Source organism: Thamnophis sirtalis, unplaced genomic scaffold (assembly GCF_051295495.1).
Source record: "Thamnophis sirtalis isolate CommonGarterSnake01/CBP01778 unplaced genomic scaffold, rThaSir2_p1.2 scaffold_15, whole genome shotgun sequence".
Classification (NCBI taxonomy): Eukaryota; Metazoa; Chordata; class Lepidosauria; order Squamata; family Natricidae; genus Thamnophis; species Thamnophis sirtalis.
In genome coordinates, this window is record NW_028261395.1 from 9690566 (window position 1) to 9718490 (window position 27925).

At 41.4% G+C, this 27925-nt stretch overlaps 1 protein-coding gene across 4 annotated transcripts in view; it reads left to right on the forward strand.

The window, feature by feature from the left end:
* The window catches only part of P4HA1 (prolyl 4-hydroxylase subunit alpha 1), a 49574-nt gene extending 22346 nt beyond the window's left edge, over positions 1-27228 (forward strand). Inside the window, exons 8-14 of one of the 4 annotated variants that reach the window (XM_087702670.1) lie at positions 1555-1625; positions 10353-10452; positions 12648-12701; positions 17235-17300; positions 20778-20846; positions 24303-24399; positions 26149-27228. In XM_087702670.1, coding sequence (XP_087558796.1) covers positions 1555-1625; positions 10353-10452; positions 12648-12701; positions 17235-17300; positions 20778-20846; positions 24303-24399; positions 26149-26216 — 525 coding nt within the window. In that variant the 3' untranslated portion in view covers positions 26217-27228. Of the gene's footprint in view, positions 1-1554; positions 1626-10352; positions 10453-12647; positions 12702-12762; positions 13029-17234; positions 17301-20777; positions 20847-24302; positions 24400-26148 lie in introns of those variants that run through there. The other 3 variants (XM_087702669.1, XM_087702673.1, XM_087702671.1) reach the window with 3 other exon arrangements.
* Positions 27229-27925: the final 697 nt, after the last annotated feature.

Here is a 27925-nt window from a genome sequence, read left to right on the forward strand (position 1 = left end):
GCGCGATTTTGTCGTCCGCGGTTTTGTGGTGGAACCCAAAATCCAGCTGCTTCTTGTTTTGGAATTCTATTTTTCATGATGATGTGGGTATGCGGGATTATTTATTTAGCAATATGCAATTTTTTTTGCTTCCTATATACAAAAACCAAGCTTGTCTCGATAAGGCTACAAATTGATTCTTTATATTGAAATATGCACTGTTTCTATATGCAATACTAATACGCCCTATGGTTAATTTCTGCTTGGTTTTATTGGAGCCACATATGCTATTAAGTGGAGTTTAAAATAGTTTTAGTTACGTTTGAGTCTCAAAGTACCCTATTTGCTTTCATGACTTCCTCTTAATTCTACTTCTGTTTATTCATTGTTCCTTATCTGACTGTAAAGGGACGCGGGGGCTCAGTGGCTAAGATGCTGAGCTTGTTGATCAGAAAAGCCGGCGGTTCGAATCCCTAGTGCCATGTAATGAAGTGAGCTCCCGTTACTCATCCCAGCTTTTGCCAACCTAGCAGTTCGAAAGCACGTAAAAATGCAAGTGAAAAAATAGGGACCACTTTTGGTGGGAAGGTATCAGTGTTCTGTGTGCCTTTGGCGTTTAGTCATGCCGGCCACATGACCACGGAGACGTCTTCGGAGAGCACTGGTTCTTCGGCTTTGAAACAGAGATGAGCACCACCTCCTAGAGCAGTGTTTCTCAACCTTGGCCACTTGAGGATGTCTGGACTTCAACTCCCAGAATTCCCCAGCCAGCATTGAGAAACACTGTCCTAGAGTCAACTGGCACATATGTGCGAGGGGAACCTTTCTCTGACTGCTGAAAATGGGGAGTCCCCACATGTTTATACACAATTTGAATAATTTTAAAAACTTAAAAATAATTGGATCTCCTGTGTGGAACTCCAACACATGTCTCTTTTACTGGGAATTTCCAATTTCTCTGGCTAAAATCCAGCTCTCGTAGTGGTTCCTATCAGATATTGTTGTAGAGGCGAAACGTGTTGTGTGCTGTGTTCAGAAACTTTTTTTTGATTTTGTTAATTTATTCCTTTTATTTATTTCACTTTAATGCATCCCCTGCTTTTTTAACCACTTTTTTCTTCGTGGCAAATGCAACATTTACAAATATTTATAGTGCGTCCCTATAAATGCAGCAGTCTGTCAATTGTTGGAACGCCCTAACTTTGATAAAGTTTAAGCATGTAACCCATCAATACATATATTTTTTTTCAAAGAAAGAATAACTGGAAGCAGTAGAAGGGATGAAGAGCCCTTTTAACTTCTGGGTTCCTGAGAAATTTCTCTGTGAAACTCGGCAGATACAAGTGGCTTGCATAAGCTTTCCATTTGGGGAAGAAAAAGTGAAAGGACAACCGAACCAAATTTGATTAAACCAAATGAATGAAATTGAGACCAAGAAATACAGCGGATACTGCTGATCTGAACATTGCATTCTCTCTTGACCAATCAGAACCCTCCCAATTACCTGTGGCTTGGCCCAGACGCTTGCTTCTAAAGTAAGCCCTTGTCCTTTCTCTTTTTTTTATTTTTTTGTAGCTGACCCGAGCTACTGTGCATGACCCTCAGACCGGGAAACTGACCACAGCACATTACAGAGTCTCTAAGAGGTAAGAGGAGATGGGTACGTCTGAACTACTACAGGATGTATGTCAGGGGTGGGTTTCTCGCCCCGTTCCAACCGGTTCGGTTGGAACGGGGCCGGCGGCGTCCTCGTGCACGCGCACGGTGCACGCATGCGTACTAGCGTCTGTGCGATGCTCCAGCTGCTCCTGGAGGATCGCACAGGCGCTGTATGCATCCTGCGCATGCGTGGAAGCGCAGAACTCGTCAAAACCGGGTAAGAAGCGCGGGCGGGTGAGTGGGCCCTTCGCTGTTCCCGGAAGTTACTTACTTCCGGGTTCGCCGACCAACCGGTTCGCAGGGACCGCCGCGAACCGGTTGAAACTCACCCCTGGTGTATGTCCATCGGCAGTTGGTGTCAAAGGATGGGACTGGGGTTCCTTTGCCTGATTAGTAGACGCAGCCTTAGAACACATTCTAGAGCCGAGGTGGCGCAGTGGTTAAATGCAGCACTGCAGGCTACTTCAGCTGACTGCAGTTCGGCAGTTCGGCTGTTCAAATCTCACCGGCTCAGGGTTGACTCAGCCTTCCATCCTTCCGAGGTGGGTAAAATGAGGACCCGGATTGTTGTTGTTGGGGGCAATATGCTGACTCTGTAAACCGCTTAGAGAGGGCTGAAAGCCCTATGAAGCGGTATATAAGTCTAACTGCTACTGCTATTGCTACATTGCTAAGTTTGGAATGTTTTTAAAAAAGGATACTTTTAGATGTGCGTGCTAACCCAAATTAAGTTGTTGAAGCATGTCCTTCACTCTCTTTCATTGAAATCAGGGAAGCTTTAGTGCTTTTTAAGCCAGTTGGTGCATTCTGTGTACTACTATTCTGCATGATCGTAATAATACTAGCACGTTGCATTATTTCATCTTAAAAACAATGTGTGAATTTCCTAACCTGGTGCCTGTACTAGAGTGGCTGCATCTGTTTGCTTTTTCCCATGGTGTCTCAATATCTATCTTTATTTTAAGACTCCTTAAGATGCGCATAACAAGCAGGAAGCCGCGTGTGATCATGATAGCTTGAAATTCCTAGTTCAGCACCTATTTTTAAATAGAGAATGCACATAATATATTGTATGTACTCCTCAGCTGCCCTTTTAAAAAATACAGTCGCAGAATATTTGCAAGAAAGTATTTTTAATAAGCCCCTGAGTGTGGAGCATGATTTTTTTTACTGTTAAGTTTCAGTGTGGATTTTCTTTGTCCTTCTGTGAAATACTACATACATTGGGGAAACTTACACCTATATCGCCATGATGTAAAAAAGACATTGAGACTCTTGAAAAAAATGTAGAGAAGAGCAACAAAGATGATTAGGGGACCAGAAGCTAAAAGATATAAAGAACAGTTGCTGAAATTGGGTATGTCTAGTTTGATGAAAAGAAGGACATGGGGTGACATGATAGCAGTGTTCCAATACCTCAGGGGTTGCCATAAAGAAGAGGGAGTCAAACTATTCTCCAAAGCACCTGGGGGCAGGACAAGAAGTAATGGATGGAAACTAATCAAGGACAGAAGCAACCTAGAAATAAGGAGAAATTTCCTGACAGTTAGAACAATTAATCAGTGGAACAACTTGCCTCCAAAAGTTGTAAATGCTCCAGTACTGGAAGATTTAAGATGAGATTGCATAACCATTTGCCTGAAATGCTATAGGGTTTCCTGGCTAAGCAGGGGGTTGGACTGGAAGACCTCCAAGGTCCCTTCCAACTATTCTATTCTTTTCTCTTCTGAAAGCTAAAATTTTCCAAAGCAGACACTGCATTGGCAGAACTAACAAGGATGTCAGAACAATTCCTTGTTGTTGTTTTTTTAAAAAAAAGCATTTACAAGGACAGTGGTACCCAACTTTTCCAGCTTGGGGGGTGAGGGAAGGGTGTGTGAGTGGCAATGAAGCTTCATGTGGGAGCAGAGGGTGCTTGTACATGAAGCTCTATTCATGCCAATGGAGCTGCGAGTGCACGCACCCTCTGATTGCGCAAGTGGAGCTTCGAGCGCGCGCGCTTACCCATCTCTCCCGCGGCCCGGTTTCAAGGCCTGGTACTAGGAATCAAAATAACTCTGCCTTGTATTTTAAAGAGAAGGACCATTTTCTCTGCCCAGACATTCCAGTAACTTTTTCCTCCTTAACACTTTCCATATTACGGTATGCCCTTTTCAATGACAGGACTACTGTTCATTCTGAAATATGTGGCAGGCAGATTGTATAAACTGGCCCAGGGTTTTGAGCCAAGCCAAGTGCTGTACTAAAATAATTTGATCAGTCTAGCCCTACCCTCTGCGAGATGCTATTAAGGATGTGTAACTTCTAAGAATCCACTTCTCTGTCGAAATTCTCAACTTCTCTTTAAGTAAAACTTTTTTTCCACAAGAGAGAATTGTGGAATCTTGAAAAAAATTAAAAATTAACATTGATTAGTGCAGTGAGAGAGAACGATGTACATGTCTGATGAATGAGTTCATTTGAAATAGTAATAACTTCAGAAACATATTTTTTTATTTTTTTATAAAATCTATTGCCCACCTATCTTATCTTATCACAGTAACTCTGGGCATCTTACAATCATAAAATCTATCTATCTATCTATCTATCTATCTATCTATCTATCTATCTATCTATCTATCTATCTATCATCTATCTATCTATCATCTATCTATCATCTATCTATCTATCATCTATCTATCTATCTATCATCTATCTATCTATCATCTATCTATCTATCTATCATCTATCTATCATCTATCTATCTATCATCTATCTATCTCATCTATCTATCTATCTATCTATCATCTATCTATCATCTATCTATCTATCATCTATCTATCATCTATCTATCTATCATCTATCTATCTATCTATCTATCTATCTATCTATCTATCTATCTATCTATCTATCTATCTATCTATCTACCTACCTACCTACCTACCTACCTACCTACCTACCTACCTACCTATCTATCATCTATCTATCTATCATCTATCTATCATCTATCTATCTATCTATCATCTATCTATCTCATCTATCTATCTATCTATCATCTATCTATCATCTATCTATCATCTATCTATCTATCTATCTATCTATCTATCTATCTATCTATCTATCTATCTATCATCTATCTATCATCCATCTATCTATCTATCTATCTATCTATCTATCTATCTATCTATCTATCTATCTATCTATCTATCTATCTATCTATCTATCTACCTACCTACCTACCTACCTACCTACCTACCTACCTACCTACCTACCTACCTACCTACTTACCTACCTATCTATCTATCTATCTATCTATCTATCTATCTGCATTAAAACATAAATAAATTAAAACCAATCATGAAAATCTAATTCCATGCAGGGGCAGAGTGGGGGAAGGTACTATCTGTTGTTAATCAACCACCTCCACCGTTGTAACCATTTACATTGGCCTTTGAATTTAAAACTTTTCAGTTGTACTATTCATATTCATAACACCACAATAGTCTTTAGCTAGCATTACTTTTTGAAGCGATGCAACCAATACAAATAATTTTACCTTGGAATAATTTGGACTAAAATGAAATGTGTTGCGATTTCAAGTTCCCTGAAGAAGAAATGGATATAAAATTGATGAAATAAAGTCAAAATAAGACAGGCATTTAAGATTAAACTGTAAGATTCAGTACTGTAAAACAAAGAGTACATTTTACAATAACAATAAGATGGGAAGGAAGGTGACATTTACTACCACAGAGAAGCAATGCAATAAATTGATGTATTCACTAATTCTTTGCTTGCTTTTTAGCCAAAAAATATTTAAGTTGGCTTGCAAGAGAACCTCATAATTTATGAGGCAATGTAGGTCCAAGCCGTACTGAGTAATTGGAGCCAATAATCTAGTAGGAGGGGGGGGGGCTTCCTTTTTAAGAAGCGTAATCAAGAATGTGTTGAAACACATCCAGATATTCACTGATGGAAACAGGATTGAAATCAGAACTGCTTCCAAATGCACATAGGGATAGCTAATGAATAGATTAACACTTGCAATTAAAGAAAAGATAGACTCTTGATTATTATAGTATATGGGAGTTATTTTAGCAATGGTTAGAGAATAAATCCGAACATTAGAAATGGAAGCAGAGAAGTGAATAGGGAAATTGTATTAATAAAGTTAAATAAGTTAAGATAAGAGTATGTTATGTATTAGTATTAACTTAAGAATAGATAAAATAATGAATATGGCTGCAAATTTAATTGTTATTGCACAAAATATTTGTACCCAGACGACACACTGTTTAATGAAAGATGGTATGTTTGTATTAAAATAAAATAAAAAGCACTATTTAAAAAACAAGCACACACAGGGAGCATGTAAAGGGTTCATATGGGATAAATCACCTTTTGGTGAGTTGAGTGGCAAACAAACAAAAAAAACACTTTAAGACGGATGTCAAATTTGTGGCGTCACATTGTCATCACGTGACGTATCACGACTTCCCCCCCCCCGTCGCTAAACCAGGGGTGGGAGTGGCCAACATGTGACGCATCCGGCCCATACTCCTGCTTTAAGATATGATCAAGTCATTTAGCGCTTTGTCAATATAATAACTGGCACTTTAAAATGAGCCTAAAATGATTTTTTTTAAATCTATCTTGGCAGCTTTAAGATGGGTGGACTTCAACTCCCAGAATTCTCCAGTCGGTAAGACTCACGGAGGAATTCTGAGAATCGGAAGTCTACTCACCTTAAAACTGCCAAGAATGAGAAATACTGGTCTAAAAGCTGGTTAGTAGCCAAACGCCATCCCAGAGTAATTTAGAAAGCTTTTGACTTTTTTGACTCTGCTTGACTTAATGCTGCGTTCAGTGGTGGGTTTCAAATTTTTTTTGAACCTACTCTGTGGGTGTGGCCTCCTTTGTGGGAGTGGCTTGCCAGTCATGTGACCTTGTGGGAGTGGCTTGCTGGCCATGTGTTCTCTCTCTCTCTCTTTCCTTCCTTTTGTCTCTCTGTCCCTTTTTCCTTTTTTTCTTTCATCTCTCATTTTTTCTTTCTTTCTTTTTTTATTTCTTTCTTTCTTCCTTTCTTTCTCTTTCTCTCTCTGTGTGAGTCTGTGTGTGTGTGTGTGTGTCTGTGTGTGTCAGTGGTGGGTTTCAAAAAAGTTTGGAACCTCTTCTGTAGGTGTGGCCTGCTTTCCGGGTCCACTGGTGGAACCTCTTCTAACCAGTCCGGTAGATTTGACGAACCGGTTCTACCGAACTGGTGCGAACTGGTAGGAACCCACCTCTGGCTGCGTTCCATTGTGGCCCTGTGTCAGGGCCATGCATTGAATTGCACCCTTGTAAAGATGTACTGAGAGCAAATCTTAACTAAATCAACCCGATTGACTTCTGAGAATACACTGCGGCTGGACAAATTGTAGGTTGCTGAAGCCCAACAGTGTAGAATTACTCTTTTGACGGAGCTACTATCTTATTTTGTTCTCTGTAAGAAGAAGAGTGAGAAAACATTATTATTATTATTTAGTTTAGTTGCTAGGAGATATGTCAAATGTCAGAATATATGAAATATCAACCAGGAGTCCCAGCTACATGTACCTCGTTTTTCCCAAAATATGACCTACTTGGAAAGTAAGTCGTAGCTTGATTTTTGCATTTGCGCCCAATATAAGCCTTACCCCTTACAAAATAAGCCCTAGTTAAGACCCCACGCACTCCAGGGTAGACAGGTAATAATTAAGCTAGGGTGGGGATGGGGGGGGGGTGGAGCTTCCCTACTACTTACCTTCGGACAGTTGCAGAAAAGCATTGCACACCTTGGCCCATTTTCTTGAAGGCCTCTGTAGCCGATAACAGAACTCCCGATCAATCCGGAGCTTTTTTATCGGCTGCAGAGGCCTTCAGGAAAGCCTTGCTGGTTTTGCCAGAAAAAAGAAGTTCTTGAAGGCCTCTGATAGTGACAAAGAGGCCAGGGGTGGTGGTGGTGTTGATGCGGATAAGTGAGATGAGTCAGTGGATGACATCTCACCCTGAAAATAAGACCTGGTGCCATTTTTGGTGGCAATAAATAAATAAGACAGGGTTTGGGGAAAACAGGGTAGTTGCTCATTAGTTAAATATGGGAAGTACTACCATGTTTTCCCGAAAATATGACATGTCCCAAAAATAAGGCCAAGGCCATATTTGGGGGGGGGTCAAAAGAAAATAAGACCCTGTCTTATTTTCTGGGAAACACGGTGCATATTCCTTACTATTAACACCTTCGTTGCTGTAAACGTAATTTCCCTCTTTGGGAGATAACTCTTCCTGATAACGCTTGATGTAATTTCATCTTATTTTGAGATGAGACATTCTTTTTTTATCTGCTTTGTTTCATATACAGTGCTAACGATCTGCAACACTAACAGTATGCCAGCAATATACTAACAAGTGCATTAACCAAGTTTTTTTTTTTAAAAAAAATCATTCTATATCTGGCAAATGTTCAGCTGTATTTCCTCCATACTCTTGAAGATTCTGTCATCTCTGTTGGTTCGTGATCTGCTGCTCTTGATTAGGGATTTGTTGTGTTCCTGTAAAAAGGAAGATAGCAAATCTGCTGGAGTAAATGCATAACTTCAGTCCTTCCAATCCAGCAGAATGCACAGGATTTCTCAAATCCTTCCGTGGTCATTGATGATTTTTAAAAGTAATTATCAGGGTAATGACAATTTAAAAGCTGACCAGCTGCTGTAAGGGTGTAAACCGAGATGACATGAGGATTTGTCAGTAGGGTTACTGCCACTTTAAGAAGCTGTATATATAAGGGAGGCCATGTGAGGGCATCCCTCTCTCCTCCTGTTCTGTCTCCATTGTGGTTCCCTGTGTACAGTTGAAGATTGATTGATTGCCTCATATTTGCCTAATACATACATACATACATACATACATACATACATACATACATACATACATACATACATACATACATACATACGTCTTGTATATAAACCTCTGTTAGAAAGACAAAACCTCTGTGTACTCTGTTTTGCTCCTGGGTTGTCCCAAAATAGTAGTCGCACTGCGCACTCTGACAGCAATCCTGGGTTCTCTTGCAGCTTTGGGTCATTCAGTCTTCTTTGAAATGTGCACCCCAGAATACAGGTAGTCCTCAACTTGCAACAGTTTGTTTAGTGACCGTTTGAAATTACGACACCAAAAAAATGTGACCATTTTTCACTCTTATGACCATTGCAACAGTCCCATGGTCACATCATTTACATTCGGATTCTGACTCGCATTTACGATGCTTACAGTGTCCCTTAGTCCTGTGGTCCCTTTCTGCGACCTTCTCACAAGCGAAAGTCAATGGGGAAGCCAGATTCACTTAACAACCATGTCACTAACGTAACAACTGCCGTGATTCACTTAACAACTGGGGCAAGAAAGGTCAAAAAATGGGGCAAAATTCACTTAACAACAGACATTCTGGGCTCAGTTCTGGTCGTATGTTGAGGACTACCTATATGATGCACCAAAGAAAGGGAAGAAAAGTTTGATTCATAGAATTCGTATTTTTTCTGACACATACAACATAAGAGACTCTGAGTTCACTAATTTACTTCACTTACATTACCCCAGAAATCTTATGCAGGAAATAATACATTCCTCACAGAATATAATGTTCCTAAAGGTCTATAAAATCCTGTTGCACTGTAGTAGATATGATACTATCTGAAGTTTAACTAAGCAGATTCTTTTTTTTAAAATTAATCATGGATGTGCTCTGGCTAAAACAAGTCTGAATTACATTACATGCAGAAACAGTGTGTGGACTTAAAAATATTTCTTGTAAATTACATTTAGGTTTAAGTTTTATCGACAACTTTGCACAATTAAAATTAGTTTGTGATTGGTCATGAAAATTAATATTAAAGATCACTCAAATGAGAGATATAAACGAGACTGGAAAAAAATGGATTGACTATATACAAAATAAATACGGGACCAAGAAATTCCAGTTAGCCTATGCTTAAGATCAGGAATGATTTAAATTGTTTAAAGTTAGCTTAACAAGAAGAAGCTAAGATCAATGTAGAGATGTTATTAATTTCTTTATTTCTTTTTTTCTCAATAGATCTTAGAGTGTGTTTGTTAAAAATCTATACCGTGTACGGGTTCTGGGAAGTCGGGGGGGGGGGGAAGGAGGAGGGGGGTCGGGGGGGAGGGGGGGAGGGAGGGAGGGATATACATTAGGCTAGACACGAAGTGTTAGTTCTCAATGCAATGTGACTTCACATGTATACTGTTTTTCTCTAATTTTTCTTTTAAAATAGGATAAGCCAAATACATTAACATATAGTGGAAATACACAGAGGGGAGGAGGAGTAGGAAAGAAGAAAGATGGGTAGAGAGGGATGGGAGAGAGGGTGGGGGGGAAGGCGAAAGGGAAGGGGGGGAGCGGATCTGGAGAGAGGAGTGGTAGAGGGCGAGGGGAAGTAGGGTAGAGGGGGATGATGGAGGGAAGATAGAAAGTTGGAGGGTGGTGGAAGAAAGAGGTGTATGGAGGATGGAAGAGGTATATTGGGCTTTTATTTTCTGGGGCATTGTCGACAAGAGGAATTGATGCAATTACTGTTTAATACTGTATGGGGTATACATGTGAGTGTATGAAAATGAAAATAAAATATACTAAAATAAAAAAAAATTAATACTCAGATCTTACTGTTCATAAACAATACTCTTAATTTCATTTTTAGTGCTTGGCTCTCTGGATATGAAAACCCTGTAGTGGCGCGTATCAATAAAAGGATACAAGATCTGACAGGGTTGGATGTTTCAACAGCTGAGGAACTCCAGGTGAGTTTGGGGTGGGAGTGGGGAAGTATGTGACCGACCAGGTTAGCATGATGGCCTCAAGAAGGATTGAACAACAAAGAGCCACGTGCCAAATCTCCACACTTTTTGTAAATTTGAGGATCTTGTCTTCATTGTGATACAGCTCTAGTCTTGTATTTTATCGGCATTGTCTAAATCAGTGGTTGTCAACCTGGTCCCTATTGCCCATTTGTGGGCGTTCCAGCTTTCATGGTAGGGATTTTGCCCGATACTGAAGCACTTTCCTTTTTAAAAATTTAATTGACTTTTTTTAAAAAAATTCATAGCATTATTTAAAAACATTTTCATTAGGTTTTCATAAAATCACCATTACTGTGGAACCGGTGGGCGGTTAGAAAATTTTACTACTAACAGAGATACAAAAGTGGGCGGTAGGTATAAAAAGGTTGACTACCCCTGGTCTAAATATATGATATTCATCACAGGTAAACTGCTAAATTCTAATCCTATTAGACCAGTGGTTCCCAAACTTGGCAACTTTAAGACTTGTGGACTTCAACTCCCAGAATTCTCCAGCCAGCTCTGGAGCTCTGCTGGCTGGAGAATTCTGGGAGTTGAAGTCCACAAGTCTTAAAGTTGCCAAGTTTGGGAACCACTGTATTAGACAATCCTATGGTCACTCATCAGTTTTGTTTTGTTGTTCTGTTTTTTTCTTAGAGGAAAAAGAAGGCAAAGTAGCACAAGCTCATTATTTAACCTTCTCAAACTTTCCTTCTGATTTTTTTTTCATTTTTTTAAAAATAGAGAATGTAGTTGATGCCCAACTCTTAAACATATAATCAAACCTAGCTCAGAATGTATTTGTTTTATTTGATTGATTTATTTATCACTCATGTTGTGTCAAATGACTTTGGGTGGCTTTCAGAATAAAATGTTTAAAAACATTAAAATTATCAGATACAAAATTATCAGGCCTGGGGCTGTTGATTGATATCCAGCCCCGCTTAGATGGAATGGGTGATGTGAATTTTAATACTGTATTTTTTATTTTTTTTATTTCTATTTTTTAAATTTTAAATGTTTCTTGTCTGTTGTGAGCCGCCCAGAGTCCCTATGGGAGGGGGCGGCATACTAATTCTAATAAACTTGAAACTTGAAAATGAACAAAGTAGATAAACTTTCACTTTACGTTGAATGAAATTGAAAGCATTAAAAAAAACCCTTCCATATCAAGCATTCCAATACTTTTTAACTTTGCACCTGTGAGGGCTGCTGAAATAATACGTTCAGATATGTTTCAGTAACACTTAATGCATTAAATGTTATTTGCAAGTCTGCAATAGTTCCTGCTTTAGTTTTTCCAATTGCCCACACAGGTAGTCCTTGACTTACAACCATTCGTTTAGTGACCAAAGTTGCAAAAAAAAGGTGCAACCTATGTCTCCTTTTCACACTTTCAACCGTTGCGCCATCCTCATGGTCACATGATCAAAATCCATATGCTTGGCCTGTATTCATGACTACTGCACTATCCCGAGGTCATTGATCCCCTTTTGTGACTTTCTGACAAAGAAACGTCAATGGGAAAGACAAATTTATTGAACAGCCATGTTACTAACTTAAGTGCAGTGATTCATTTAGCAACTAAGGCAAGAATGGTTGCAAAATGAGGCAAAACTCGCTTAACAGCTGTCTGGCTTAGCAATGGAAATTGGGCTAAATTGTGGTCATAAGTCGAGGACTAGCTGGACATGCCTTTAGGGCAGGGGTGTCAAACTCAATTTCATTGAGGGCTGCATCAGGGCTATGGTTGACCTCTGTGGGCCGGGTGGGCATGGCCGACTGGGTGGGGCCAACTGGGTGGGTGGGGCCAGCTTGAGGCCACCCCCCAAACTGCTGCCATGTTTCCTTTTTGCATTGGGTAGACTGGGCCTAAGCCACGCGGGCCTGATGTTTCCTCTTCGCATTGGGTAGACCGGGCCGAAGCCACGCTGGCCTGATACATTTTCGAGGACGGCCCCACGGGCCAGATCTAACCACATCGCAGCCCGGATGTGACCCACGGGTCTTGAGTTTCACACCCCTGCTTTAGGGAGACTCTGAAGACTTAAATTGTTCTACTGTCTTTTTAGCCAGATTTCCCCTTAGAAATGAATCAAGCGTATGAGATCCCGTCTTAGATCTTTCACAGGATGTTTGTGCTTCTTCTACTGTAGGTAGCCAATTACGGAGTAGGAGGCCAGTACGAGCCTCATTTTGATTTTGGAAGGGTAAGTCTTTCCTCATCGTGGGCTCCTTCATATGTGCTGTGTTTCTTTCTTTTTTTTCCAGGTAGCAAATTATGGAGTTGGAGGACAATATGAGCCTCACTATGACTTTGCTCGGGCAAGTAAAATGATGGGTGAAGGAAAAGTTTGCGGATTTTAGGCTTTTGGGATGCTGTCCAAAGTGTCTTATATATGTATTAAATTTGGGCTTTGGAGTGATCTAATCCATCTGAATGGATAAAGCTTTCTAAACCACCATTTGAACGATAAAAAGATAGTTGCAGTGAACCCTTAAGGCAGTGGTTCCCAAATTTGGCAACTTTAAGACTTGTGGACTTCAACTCTGGCTGGAGAATTCTGGGAGTTGAAGTCCACAAGTCTTAAAGTTGCCAAGTTTTGGAACCACTGCCTTAAGGAAAGAGTTAAAAGTGTCACTTCATAGAAAGTGCTTTAAGAAAAAGATTGCTGAATCATTGGGAATAGTGATAAAGCTTGATATTATATCAGTGGCATAGAGACAGCAATGGTCAGCTTTTGTTTTTTAATTATATTAACTTTGTCAAATTTAGCTCATTAAAAAGCTCACAGTTTGTACCCCTGGTTTAAAGTGTTGCGCTGATCCAAAAACTAATAATAGAATGATTTTGAAATTCAGTATATCTGCATTTCAATGCCTGTTTATATTTTTTCTTAGTGAACTATCTTTTAATCAAACGTGGATAAATTCAAATGGTGATTTATGGAGCATTGGTGTAAAGTAACATTTTCAATTAACATTTTTCTTGAACCAGCCTGTCCGACAGTAATTTAAAAAATTCTTGCCTTAACACAAGATCAAACTTTGATTCACCCTGTTGCTTAAAATCCCCTGATGTGTTTCTCAAAATCAACAGTGTATTAACCTGTGTTCATGCATAACTTTAATTTCTGTCCTAATATTTTTGCAGTGCACCTGTGAACTTCTATAGTGTTGTGTTATAAATTCTACTATGCTACATAACATGCCCAATGTATTTCAGTTTAATATTTTATTTATTTAATGACGTTTTTATTCCAGCCACTAACAGGCCTTATCAGGGCTACTTAGAATAAAATAGTGATTTATAAGAAAGAAAACCATGAAATGAAAAATCAGTGCAAAATAATTAGAAGATAAATGCAATAACAGCAGCAGCAACATCGTTAATCAAATAATATCCCAGCTTCTGAAACAAGATTAAAAAAATAGCTAATACATACTGTACATACATGGTTTGAAAAATATTAGAGCCCAGGTGTCACATAAATCTCCCCGAGATCACTGGATAATACAGGTAGTCCTTGACTTATGACTATAGTTGAAGCCCAAATTTTCTGTTAAACAAAACAGTTATTAAGTGAGTTTGTCCCATTTTGAGCCATGATGGCACAGTGGTTAGAGCAGTGTTTCTCAACCTTGGCAACTTGAAGATGTCCGGACTTCAACTCCCAGAATTCCCCTGGCTGGGGGATTCTGGGAGTTGAAGTCCGGACATCTTCAAGTTGCCAAGGTTGAGAAACACTGGGTTAGAGTGTAATACTGCTGGCTAATTCTGCTGATCACTGTCTGCCAGCAGATTGGCAGATCTAATTTGACCAGGCTCAAGATTGTCTCAGCCTTCCATCATTCGGAGGTCAGTAAAATGAGGACGCAGATTGTTGGGGGAAATATGCTGACTCTGTAAACCACTTAGAGCAGTGTTTCTCAACCGTGGCGACTTTAAGTCCTGTGGACTTCAACTCCCAGAATCCCCCAGCCAGCAGAGCTACAAATACAAATACAAGCATTTAAAAATAGCCAACAGCCACACAGATCGAGAGGGGAAGGGAACTCATCAACCCCAGGCCTGCCGACACAGCCAGGTTTTAACGGCTTTTCGGAAGGCCTGGAGAGAGGTGAGGGTCCGAATCTCTGCGGGGAGTTCGTTCCAGAGGGCCGGAGCTGCCACAGAGAAGGCCCTCCCCCGGGTGGTAGCCAGTTGGCATTGGCTGGTAGATGGAACCCGGAGGAGGCCAACCCTGTGTGATCTAATGGGTCCACAGGACTTAAAGTCGCCAAGGTTGAGAAACACTGACTTAGAGTAAAGTACTATAAAGCGGTATATAAGTCTAAGTGCTATTGCTGTTTTATAACCTTTCTTGCCGCACACAGTGAAGTGAATCACTGCAGTTGTTAAATTAGTAATACGATTGCTAAGTACATCTGGCTTCCCCATTGACTTTGCTAGTCAGAAGGTCACAAAAGATGACCCTGGGACACTGCAACCGTCATAAAATGCATGCCAGTTGCTAAGCGTCTAAATTTTGATCATGTGACCGTGAGAATGCCATAACGGTTGCAAGGGAGAAAAATAATCTTACGTCACTTTTTCAGTGCCATCGTAAATTTAAATGGTCACTGCTTACTGCTTGTAAGTCAATCTAATAAGCCACCACTCAAATGCTTCTCTACACCTGGAAGGAGGGCTTCTAAAGAAGATCTTTTCCTGGAAAAGACAGATCTTTTCTATTCATAGAAAAGCGTTTCCTGCTGGTGAGATTGTCCCTAGACATTTAAAGATAAAATCTCCCGATTTAAATTACGCACAGGGAAGAAACTTGCGGTACTTAATAGTATGGAGGAAGCACTGCAATGCTTAAAACTATTTTAAACATCTGCATGTGAAAGTAATTAAGTTTACCAGCAAGAAAAGGTTTATCTTGTAATTCTAGGATGAAAGACATTCTGTTTGCATTGGCAGAACACGGTTAAACTGACAAGTATAATTTAGCTGTTTGGTTGATTTGAATTGCAGCTAGTGGACAGCATACAATCCCTTCTTGTCTGGATTTTTAAAACATTATTTTTAGATGTGCGAGACTTCGTTTTGTAGGAACTGTAGCACTCTGGAAGCTGGGCATAAAGAGATTTACATAAGTCTGTTCTGTTTACTGATGATTGATTGTTTATGGACTATTTGGAAAAACCCACGTGCTTTAGAGAAGAATTTGTTCAGTAATGCCTGTGGCGTTGGAATCGTAGTACCTTACAATAGACTTTATATCACCATTAATCTTTCAAGTTCCACTGTACATCCAGATCAATTCAAGCAATGGAACTGGCTTTAAAAATGTCAACAGAAGATTAAAGGGCAACTGCATAATGAATTTCCCAAAACACATCAGATCTTGTAAAATAGGAAAAATAGGATCTGGTAGATCCTATTATCCCTGATGTGTTGCAGGCATTCATAACATGTTGGCTCAAAAGAGCTGCAATTTTAGGAGATTGCAAAATAGTGAAGCTTTGCATGACAGTGACCTGTTACAAAGACAACATAAATGGATAGCATGTGACTACATATCTTGGCATTGTTGGGGTAGGTTCAGAGATGGGCTGCTGGGGGGGGGGTTCTTAGGGGTTTGTGAGAACCTGTAGCTAAGATTCTGGGCAGTTCGGAAAGCCCCCAAATCCCGCTCCTGGCTGGCCCTGCCTACCCTTCCCCTCCTAGGAGTCCCCACGTGGCCCATTTTGGAGGCAGGTAAGTGCAGAGTGCACGGGGAGGCTTGGGGGGGGGGGCGAAAAACAGGCCTACCGGAAGTTCAGAGGGCTTCTGGAACCTGGGGAGGCCGTTTTTGCCCGTGGCACAACAAAACCGCGGTCCACTAAAGCGCGCCCGATTAAAGCGCGTACCTGACGTCATCATCAGCGCGACAAATACGACCGTGGAGAAAAAAGGGTGCTTTAAAAAGCGCTTTTAAAGCAAGCCGATTCACGTTAAGGTAAGGGTTAGGTTTAGGGTTAGGGTTAGGTTAAGGGTTAGCGTTAGGTTTAGCGTTAGGTTAAGGGTTAGGTTTACGGTTAGGTTAAGGGTTAGGTTTAGGGTTAGGTTTAGGGTTAGGTTTTGGGGGGTTAGGTTTAGGTTTACGTGTTAATTTTAGCTTTACAGCTCACAGCGTGCTTTTTTCGTCACGCTGTGATGACGTCAGGTACGCAGTTTCGTCGAGCGCGCTTTAATCGACCGCGGTTTTGTGGTGGAACCGTTTTTGCCCACCCAGAGGCACGAGAAAAGCCTCTGGAGGCCAGGGAGGGCAATCCTCCCCCCCCCCCCCCGTGGTGCAGGAAGCCGACTAGGCCATACCCACCCAGTAACCAGGCAGAGAACCCCTTGCTAAATTATTTGAAGGCCAACCCTGGGTAGGTTTCAAAAAAATGTTGTTGATCAATTTCATGAGCATAGGCTCTCTTATCCATTCCAAAAAGAAGGGAGTTTTCAACAAGTAAGTGTTGCAGATTTCCCCTTGCACATAAGGTAGAGGGATAACAACCTGCTTTGCATCTTAAGAATTTTGTGGACTAGCTACGTAACCCAGCTATTCAGATAAAACCCGAATAAAACAATGTTAACTTCAAGGAGAAAACCCTGCCACAGTTTTTTCTTGCTTTTGAGACATTCCAAAAAGAGTTATATTTGAAAATGTTTCCTCTGGGTGCCATTGTTGTTTTACTTCTAATACCATCTATGTCTTTGAACACAGAAAGATGAACCCGATGCCTTTAAAGAACTGGGGACCGGCAATAGAATTGCTACGTGGCTATTCTACGTAAGTAAGATAAGATGTTAGGATGTCCACACTTACAATGCAGTCAAGGAATTTGTCTCAGTGGGAAAGAAAATATCAGTTGCTGAAGAACACAACAGAGGGGTTGTGTGTGTGTGTGTTGGTGGTGTTCTGATTTGTTATGGCAGCCTAGAAGGTCAAATGTTTTGTATTACACACGGCCGTTTGGGAGAAACATTCTGTATTGTACATCATGAGTTATGTTTTTAAAGGTGAATGGAATGAACCAATTTTTATAAAACAGTGTCCTTAGCTAGATATCCCTTATCATAAATATCCAGTAAGAATATAATATATGTGCTTGATCAAATCAAAGATTGTCCCCTTCAGTGCTGTGTGTGTACCAGACTATACCGCTGGACATATTCTAAGTCAGAGAATTGGCACATTAAATTAAGATTGTCACCTCTAAATTAGAACGCTTCCCTGAAGTCTGTCAAGCAGACAAACCAGTTTTCACAGTACAGTACTTCAGCTGTGACTTTTAATTGAAGATTTAGAACTTTGTACATCGAAACATTAATTTACCATTGTGCTGCCAATTAAGCCATTATTCTGTTATCGTGGTGCCCAACCAAAATGCTTCTGGGAAAACCCATCAAGGAGCCATGAGCAAAAGATTTCTTCTTCCTCTTGTATTTTTCCCCCTTCAAATAAATATTGAAAATCGTAAGATTCGTTTGCCGCCCATTTCAGTTCAAGGCGACTCCGGGCAACTTACAGCAATGAAAGCCAGTAAAACCAAGAAGAATAAATATTTTTTCATAACAGTAAATATTAAATTAAAAAGATGGGAAGGAAGGGAGCAAGATGCATGGGTGGGTGGGGGGGAGGTTTTCTCTTAATCCAACCACTTCCAGCATGTTACCTTGTATTTTTCCATCTATAAGATGCCACCATGTGTAGGACACCCCCATGTTTTATGTAGAGTAAGTAAGCACACTACAAGCCATCACTGTGTAGAAGACATCTTATTAGAGAGTGAGTAATACAAGAACAGGAAATGAACAGGGGAAGGGTAAAGGGGAGGAAGGGGAAGGAGAGAAGGGAAAGGAGAGGAGGAAGGAAGGAAGGAGAGAAGAAAGAGAAGAAAGGGGGGTAGGAAGGAGGGAGGGAAGGAAGGAGGGAAGGAAGGAGAGAAGAAAGGAGGGAAGGAAGGAGGGAAGGAAGGGGGAAGGAAGGAGGAGAGAAGGGGGAAAGGAAGGAGAGAAGGAGAAAAGAAAGGAGGGAAGGAAGGAACGAGGGAAGGAGGGAGGGAAGGAAGGGGAGTAGGAGAGAAGAAACGAGGGAAGGAAAGAGGGAGGGAGGGAAGAAGAAGTAGGACCGTTGTAAGATAAGATGGATCTATGGGATGATAAAAAAGCAATCTTCAAGTATATTGTCAACAGTAGGGAAAATTGTTATAAATACATATTATTAATAACAGTTATGAGATCATATAATTGTGAATGTATATATGAAATTGATAAAATAAAATAAATAAATAAATAAAAAGCAAGAACAGGAAATGCATCACAGGAAAAATAGAGGTGAAACCTAGAGAGCAACGCGATACAGGAAACAACTACAATAGAGATGAATGATAGAACTGCATATAAGGTAGAGGCTCGTCTGGCAGAGCTGGAGGAATGGGATGGGCCACACCTTTTCCTCTCGGCCTCCAGTGTATAAGACACCCTTCCATTTTCAAGTAAACATTTTAAACAAAAAAGTAGTGTCTTATACACGGAAAAATACGGTACTCCCATTGGGGTCCCAAGCCAATTGGCAGAGCCAGATCTTCAGGTCCTTATGGAAGGTCAGAAGGTGGGAGTGGATCTCGACTTGTGGGCCAAGATGTTCCAAAGCGTTGATAGTGGAGGTATTCATAAGAAGGGGTCATACACATTTCTTTTATCCTATCCTAAATTTCCCATTGTTCACCTTCACTGGAAGATCTCAGTTCTAGTTCTGAGAAAATGAGAGGAAATACCTCTTAACTGGCTTTCTTTATAACTGTCATATCCCTTATGTTCACCTGTGTTCACTTTTTATTTTATTTTTTATTACATTTATTGGCCACCTGTCTTATCCCAGTGTAACTCTGGATGGAGTTTTTCCTTGTTATTGTGTTGCTTGGGATGATTAATTACCTCCAATAGACCGATCAGATCCCACAGATTAGGCCTCCTCTGAATTCCATCCGCCGGCCAATGCCGACTGGCGACTACCCGGAGGAGAGCCTTCTCTGTGGCTGCTCCGACCCTCTGGAACGAACTCCCCGTGGGGATTCGAACCCTCACCACCCTCCAGGCCTTCCACAAAGCCCTTAAAACCTGGCTGTTCCGACAGGCCTGGGGCTAAAGAGTTTTTGCCCCCCCTCCTCGAATGGTATGGTTGTTGTGTGTTTTAAATTGTATTGTTATGTTCGTCTTTTATTCCCTGTCTGTACCCCCTTCCCTGACTGATTTGTGAGCCGCCCTGAGTCCCCTTCGGGGAAAAGGGTGGCATATAAATGAAATAAATCCAATCCAAATCCAATCCAATTACTTTTTAAAATTCTTTTCTGGCCCTTTTCAAGGTTATATCACAAAAAAGCACAAAATGAACCAAATAAGGTTATATTGTAAGCTTTATGAAGACATGGTGATGTTGCTGGTTTTTTTACTTTCTCATTTTTTTCTTCTTCCTGATTTTCCCAACATGGAATTTGTCTTTTTTCAGAGCAAATATCCACAGGACAAATTTTTTTCTTTCAGTTTTCCACCATGATCCTAAAAGCATTTCCCTTGTCCACAACCTAACAATATGGTTCCATCAGCATTCATACGATCAGCATATATGTGTACCTCTGTGTTACTGAGTTATATTTACTATTTTCCCAAAGCAGCCTTTTGCCATCTTCAATTATTGCTTTCTTTCAATTAGGATTTAGGATTTACTTTATTTATATGCCGCCCTTTTCCCTGAGGGGACTCAGGGCGGCTCACAATCCAGGGGGAGGGAAGAACAAAACAAAATACACACATAAAGACATTACATCGTTAAAAAAGCACAACAGTCATACTATTCGGGTGGGGTTAAAGTCTTTAGCCCCAGGCCTGTCGGGACAGCCAGGTTTTAAGGGCTTTGCGGAAGGTCTGGAGGGTGGTGAGGGTACGAATGTCCACGGGGAGTTCGTTCCATAGGGTCGGAGCAGCCACCGAGAAGGCTCTCCTCCGGGTAGTTGCCAGTCGACATTGACCGGCTGATGGGATTCGGAGGAGGCCTAATCTATGGGATCTTATTGGCCTAGTGGAGGTGATTGGCAGTAGGCGGTCTCTCAAGTACCCAGATCCAATACCAATTAGCATAAATAATTTTGGTGCCGTCAAAATTTTACCTTGCTTTATCGGTTTGATTGATGGGATCTGTGGGATTGCTTTTCAGCTAGGGTTCGAAGAGAGTTGTGAATGGATAGTCACTTTTTCTCCTTTTCAGATGAGTGACGTGGCAGCGGGAGGAGCAACTGTATTCCCTGAAGTCGGAGCCAGTGTTTGGCCAAAGAAGGTAAGCAGAAGGTGTGCATGTAAAGTGACCATCGGGCCATTCTCTCCATGTAGCAATAGCAATAGCAGTTAGACTTATATACCGCTTCATGGGGCTTTCAGCCCTCTCTAAGCGGTTTACAGAGTCACCATATCGCCCCCAACAACAATCCGGGTCCTCATTTTACCCACCTCGGAAGGATGGAAGGCTGAGTCAACCCTGAGCCGGTGAGATTTGAACAGCCGAACTGCAGAACTGCAGTCAGCTGAAATAGCCTGCAGTGCTGCATTTAACCACTGCGCCACCTCGGCACAAGAAAGAAAGGAAGGAAGGAAGGAAAGAAGGAAGGAAGGAAGGAAGGAAGAAAGAAAGAAAGAAAGAAAGAAATAGCAATAGCAGTTAGACTTATATACTGCTTCATAGGGCTTTCAGCCCTCTCTAAGCGGTCAGCATATTGCCCCCAACAACAATCTGGGTCCTCATTTCACCCACCTCGGAAGGATGGAAGGCTGAGTCAACCCTGAGCCGGTGAGATTTGAACAGCCGAACTGCAGAACTGCAGTCAGCTGACGTAGCCTGCAGTGCTGCATTTAACCACTGCGCCACCTTGGCTCAAGAAAGAAAGAAGGAAGGAAGGAAGGAAGGAAGGAAGAAAGAAAGAAAGAAAGAAAGAAAGAAAGAAAGAAAGAAAGAAAAGAAAGAAAAGAAAGAAAAGAAAGGAAAGAAATAAATAAATAGCAATAGCAGTTAGACATATATACCGCTTCATAGGGCTTTCAGCCCTCTCTAAGCGGTTTACAGAGTCAGCATATTGCCCCCAACAACAATCCGGGTCCTCATTTTACCCACCTCGGAAGGATGGAAGGCTGAGTCAACCCTGAGCTGGTGAGATTTGAACAGCCGAACTGCAGAACTGCAGTTAGCTGAAGTAGCCTGCAGTGCTGCATTTAACTACTGCGCCACCTCGGCTCTATGTACCTCATCAAAGTTCTGGTATCTTTTCATTTTTGCTGGCAGAAAAATAAGAGTTGGGTTTTGGAAGTAACACTTTTAGAGGAAAGATAAGAAAAGACCAGGCCATCCATCCATTCATTCCATTTTGTTTTCTTATCATATATTGGCTCAAGGAATTCTTTATATCTTCTTATGAAGCCAACTAAGGTGGTATCAACTGTTTGCAGAGCTGAATTGGGGCGACTCATGTGTCATCAGAGAGGGTGTTGCGTGGCAGCTCTGGCGGTTCCACCACAAAACCGCGCTCGACTAAACCGCGTCCGACTAAACCGCGTAGCTGACGTCATCAACAGGGCGACAACAGCGCGGAGACAGAAGCACGCTGTAAACCCTAAACCTAAAATTAACACCTAAACCTAAACCTAACCCCCCTAAACCTAATCCTAAACCTAACCCTAAACCTCACCCTAAACCTAACCCTTAACCTAACCCTTAACCTAACCCTAAACCTAATCCTAACCCTTAACCTAACCCTAAACCTAACCCTAACCCTTAACCTAAACCTAACCCTAACCCTTAACCTAACCCTAAAGCTAACCCTAAAGCTAACCCTTACCTTAAGTTGAATCGGCTTGCTTTCAAAGCGCTATTTAAAGCGCCCTTCTTTCTCCGCGCTGGCTGTTGTCGCCCTGTTGATGACGTCAGCGACGCGGTTTAATCGGGCGCGGCTTAGTCGAGCGCGGTTTTGACGGGTCACGGCTCTGGCACATGTGCCATAGGTTTGCCATCACGGCGCTATGCTCCACTTCCAAAGCCTCAAGAGTAAGCTACACATTATTTAAACAAGGTCACAAGTGTCCTTGGGAAGAAGACCTGGCTCAGCCTGCAACTGCCTTGCACAGGTCCGAGCCAGATGTGCCTCTTCAGCAGTAGGAGGTGTTGTAGCCCGCCAGCGCCAGTGGAGCTGGCAGCAGATTCGGACAGTGAGGAGGTTGGGGAGGAACATGGGCCAGTCCTGGAGTCTGGAGAAGGTTCTGATGAGGGCTCTGTGTCGGAGGCAGAGATGGAGCCAGGGGCATCTGACAGTTATCAGCTGCCTTCAGAGTCAGACATCAGTGAGGCAGATGAACAGCTGGAGCCTGTTCCCAGTGTGCACAGTGTTGCCAGACGAAGGGAACAGCTAAAGAACAGGGGTCGACTTGGGAGTAAGGCCGCAGGTGAGCGATGAATGGCTCCTCCCAGAGGAAATAAAAGAGGAGCAAAAGGGGAGTGGAGTTTGAAGGAGACAATTAGTTCGCTTAATTGGTCCGTGACTCTCGGAGGCTCCTTGCCAAGTTTTGCAGATATCATCAGCCTGGCAGCTCTCCAAGCCAGATAAGGTCTGTGACTGTAAATTCCCCCTTGAAAGACTTTGCTGGATGTGAATGAGCAGAATTCACAGTAAATTAATAAAAAAGGATTTTTTGTTGGGACCAGGAGTTTGCTTCATACTCTTGGGAAGCCTCGGTCAGAACATGAGGAAGAAGACAGTGAAGATCACCTGGATCTTCACTGTCAGAGGCAGTGGAGTTCAGGATGGCGAAAAGGGGAGAGGTGGAGGGGGTGGAAGATAAAGTGGGTCAGAGGAGTTGAAATGATGGCAGATTCTTGCCTTATTGAGCCTCACAGCTGGGATGGACCAAACCAGGAATGGCTTGTATTGGCGTTGATCCTCACAGAGGAGAATATAGCAATAGCAGTAGACTTATATACCGCTTCATAGGCCTTTCAGGCCTCTCTAAGCGGTTTACAGAGAGTCAGCATATTGCCCCCAACAATCTGGGTCCTCATTTTACCCACCTCGGAAGGATGGAAGGCTGAGTCAACCCTGAGCCGGTGAGATTTGAACCGCTGACCTGCTGATCTAGCAGTAGCCTGCAGTGCTGCATTTAACCACTGCGCCACCTTGGCTCAGGATTGAAATGAGAGGTCCTTGATCCTCTGAACCTGGTTGCTTTGTAGCTCAGGATTGAAATGAGAGGTCCTTGATCCTCTTAACCTGGTTGCTTTCTTGCAGACATTTCACTATCAAACTAGGTAACCTCATCAGTGCCGATTGGGGATGGGGTTTGCTCTCTTTTTATACTCTGGTAATTTGTCCTGGCAGGGTGAGTGGAAGTGGTCTTGGTGGATCCTCAACTAATGTCTGGGTGGGATTCGTTTAACAACGGCACTAGGAAGTGTCAGGATTGCCAGTGCTAAGCAGTTCTGTCACATGATGTTGCATCTCCTCACTTAGCGAAGGAAATTCCAGTTCCAATTATTGTTGTTAACTGAGAACTCCCTATATCTTGCTCATCCTCTGAAATGTAGCATTTGAGAAATATTAGAAACCAACGCAGGCAGGGGTGATGGAGTGTGCTTTGCCCCATCCTCTCCGGCACTTGGAGAATATTTATACATTTACAATATTTCCTCTTTAGTATTGTATTTTTCAAAAGTTAATCCCCCAAAATAACTTGCTGTTACTTTATGTTTTACTAGGGGACAGCGGTATTTTGGTACAATCTTTTCCCAAGCGGGGAAGGTGACTACAGTACCCGGCACGCCGCATGTCCGGTATTAGTTGGTAACAAATGGGGTATGTATGAAATTTGAAAGATAAGATTTTAATTGCTTTTAAATCCTGTATGGGAGGATTCATATATATATGAATATATATATATATATATATATATATATATATATATATATATATATATATATATATATATATATATATATATATATATATATATATATATATATATATATATATATATATATATATATATATATATATATATGGTTCCACCACAAAAGCGCGTAGGACAAAATCGCGCTCGACAAAAGCGCGCTGTGACGTCATCACAGCGCGACGAAAAATTTTGAAAAATGTAAAAATAAAGCGAAAACCTTACCCTAAGCCCCCCAAACCTAACCCTAAACCTAACCCTAAACCTAACTCTTAACCTAACCCTAAACCTAACCCTAAACCTAACCGTTAAAGTAACGAAAAACCTAACGCTAACCCTTAACCTAACCTTAACACTAACGCTAACGCTCTAAAGCTAACCCTAACCCTTAACCTAACCCTAACCCTAACCCTAAACCTAACCCTTACCTTTATGTGAATCGGCTTGCTTTAATTTAATTTTTATTAATTTTTATTTGAATTTTTCGATCTTTTTCGTCGCGCTGTGATGACGTCAAAGGCGCGATTTTGTCGATCGCGCTTTTGTCGTCCGCGCTTTTGACGGGTCACGTATATATATATATATATATATATAAATATATATATATATATATATATATATATATATATATATATATATATATATATATATATATATATATATGAATACACACACACACACACACATATACATATATTTACTACATAGACAACACATACACACAACAATTAAAAAAAAACCACACACACAAAAAAACCATCATCACATACAGCATGCCGTTTGGTTACAGGTATTTTAACATTTATCATTCTTATACATTTATTATTTGATTTAATAGGTTATAATATACAGTTTGGGTTGCTTTGTTTACCATCCCTTCCTCCTGTTGTAACACCACCTTATTTTCCCTTTCTTTTCTCCCTCCCTCCCTTCTCTACTTTCTTCCTTCCTGCTCTCCTTTCCCTTCCTTCTTCCCTTTCCTCTCCTTTGCTCCTGCTCTTCCTCTTTCCCTTCCTACCCTCTCTCCTTCCTTTTTTCTCCCTTCCATCTTCCTTTCCTTTCCCTTTCCTTTCTCCCTCCCTCCCTTCTCTACTTTCCTCCTTCCTCCTCTCCTTCCCCTTCCTTCTTCCCGTACCTTTCTCCTACTCCTGCTCTTCCTCTTCCCCTTCCTACCCTCTCTCCTTCCTTTTTTCTCCCTTCCATCTTCCTTTCCTTTCCCTTTCCTTTCTCCCTCCCTCCCTTCTCTATGTGCTACAGTTTATGTGACACTTCTATAGGTGGATTGATCATTAAATATAACCAGGTGTAAATCACCGGTTAGGGTTTTGGTTGAGAAATGGGGAGAAATAGGTTCATCTTCACCCTCGTCCATGAAATCTCACTCGCTAATTCAGGATCTGTTGTTGTCTTTCAGCCCAACCTACCCTTTTGGTGGTTGCTGAACATATCAGGACTTTCCCCCCCCCCTTCGCTAAATCGGGCATGGGCGTGGTCAGTGCATGACACATCCAGCCCATGGCCCAGGAGTTTGACAGCCCTGCTGTGGGGACAAATTGGAGGAACAAATGCTGTGTACATTGTCTTGAGCTTCTGAAGGGAAGGCAGGATGAAAGTTTTATGAGCTAACCAATACTTCCTTTCTTCTTTTTTTATAGTGTCCAATAAATGGATCCATGAACGTGGGCAAGAGTTTCGAAGACGGTGTGCCTTAGAGTTTGAATGATATCAGTCCCCTTTTTATTTTTTTAGTCCAAATTATTTCCCCCTTTCTCATTGCCTTGATTAACAGTGATAGTTTACACTAATATTCCACTCCAACTTTTGTCTCCAGTGCCAATCACTCTTTCGTCTACATGAAATATTTTATCTACAGACAAAATATATATACATCTATATATTTTGCAGATATATCCATTTAAATGTTTTTTTTAATTGAACGATATATTTCATTTCTAACAACCGTAAGATGCCATGGCTAAAAATGTTCTGCAGAGACACCAAGCTTGGGAAGGAAGCAGAATGGATATATGAACTTTTCATCATCTGGCAAGTGCTTTGCTTGGATGGTAAGGTGTTATATATCACTTCTACTTGTTTCTTTGGTTTCAAATGCCCGAACACTTCTGTAGAACTGGGGCTAAGGGTCATAAACCAGAGTTGATTGACTTCAAAATTTCTACTAGCCAGTTGTGTTTTCTGGACCTTCACTCCTGATTGTCCGGTTTTTTCAAGTGCCAAAAAACTTCAGAAACAAATTCTCCCTCCCAGTATAGTTTTTTCCCCCTTATGCCTCACAAATAAATTGAGCTAATTCCAAGAAATGTGCCAGCAACTGTCCACATATAAAAGGCTTGAACAGAACTGCAGTTGTGCTTTGTCTGAGTATGCCGGAGGATGCTGTTTGAAGGCAGGTTGTAGAAAATGACTTTTGTGTGTGTGTCTAAGTACGGCTCTTCTTTTTAAATTTCACTGTGATTCAAGATTGTAATTTTAAATGTACTGCTGCTTTTATTCTGTAAGGAAGAACAATTTTACCCCGCGAAGGCATGGAGACAAGATCAGTTCTTACTTAAACATAGAGCACTGTGCCTTATCTACCGAGTCTGAATTTGTATGAAACCATATGTATAAGAAAATGCGTACTCCCCTTACCAACAATACCAAACTTATTTTCCAATGGAGGGGCTTTGTGAAAAAGACAATATATTTATAATACAAAATCTTTTTGAAAGTTCTTCGCGGCGTGGAGAATGATTTATGTTGTGAGCCTCAGGGATGCGTTGTCTCTGATAGAAATTGTTAAACAAAGTTTCTCTTCATACAGGATGGTGTCAGAAATGCTAAGTACAAATAATTCTGAAAAACGTACATATCGCAATAGCACTTATATACCGTGGCAAGACATAACCGCGATGCCAAAAGCGCGCCGACAACAGCGCGCCGACAACAGCGCGCCGACAGAAGCGCGATTTAAGTTAAGGTAAGGTTTAGGGTTAGGTTTAGGGTTATTTTTAGGGTTATGTTACAGCGCGCTTCTGTCGGCGCGCTGTTGTCAGCGCGCTTCAGCGCTCATTCATCTCCGCGGTTTTGATGGCGCGGTTTTGTCACCGCGGTTTAGTCACACGCGCTTTTGTCGTACGCGCATTTGTGGTGGAACCCTTATATACCATTCGATAGTGCTTTACAGCCCTCTCTTAAGCAATTTACACAGTCAACATATTGCCCCCAACAAAAATGGGTCCCATTTTACTGACCTCGGAAGGAGGGAAGGCTGAGCTGGCCAGGATCAAACTTCTGGCAATGGGCAGAGTTAGCCTGCAATCGTGCGTTCTAACTACTGTGCCACCAATGGCTTATATACAGGGGTAGGCTTCAAAAATTTTAGCAAGGAGTTCTCTGCCCGGTTGCTGGGTGGGCGGTGGCCTGGTCAGC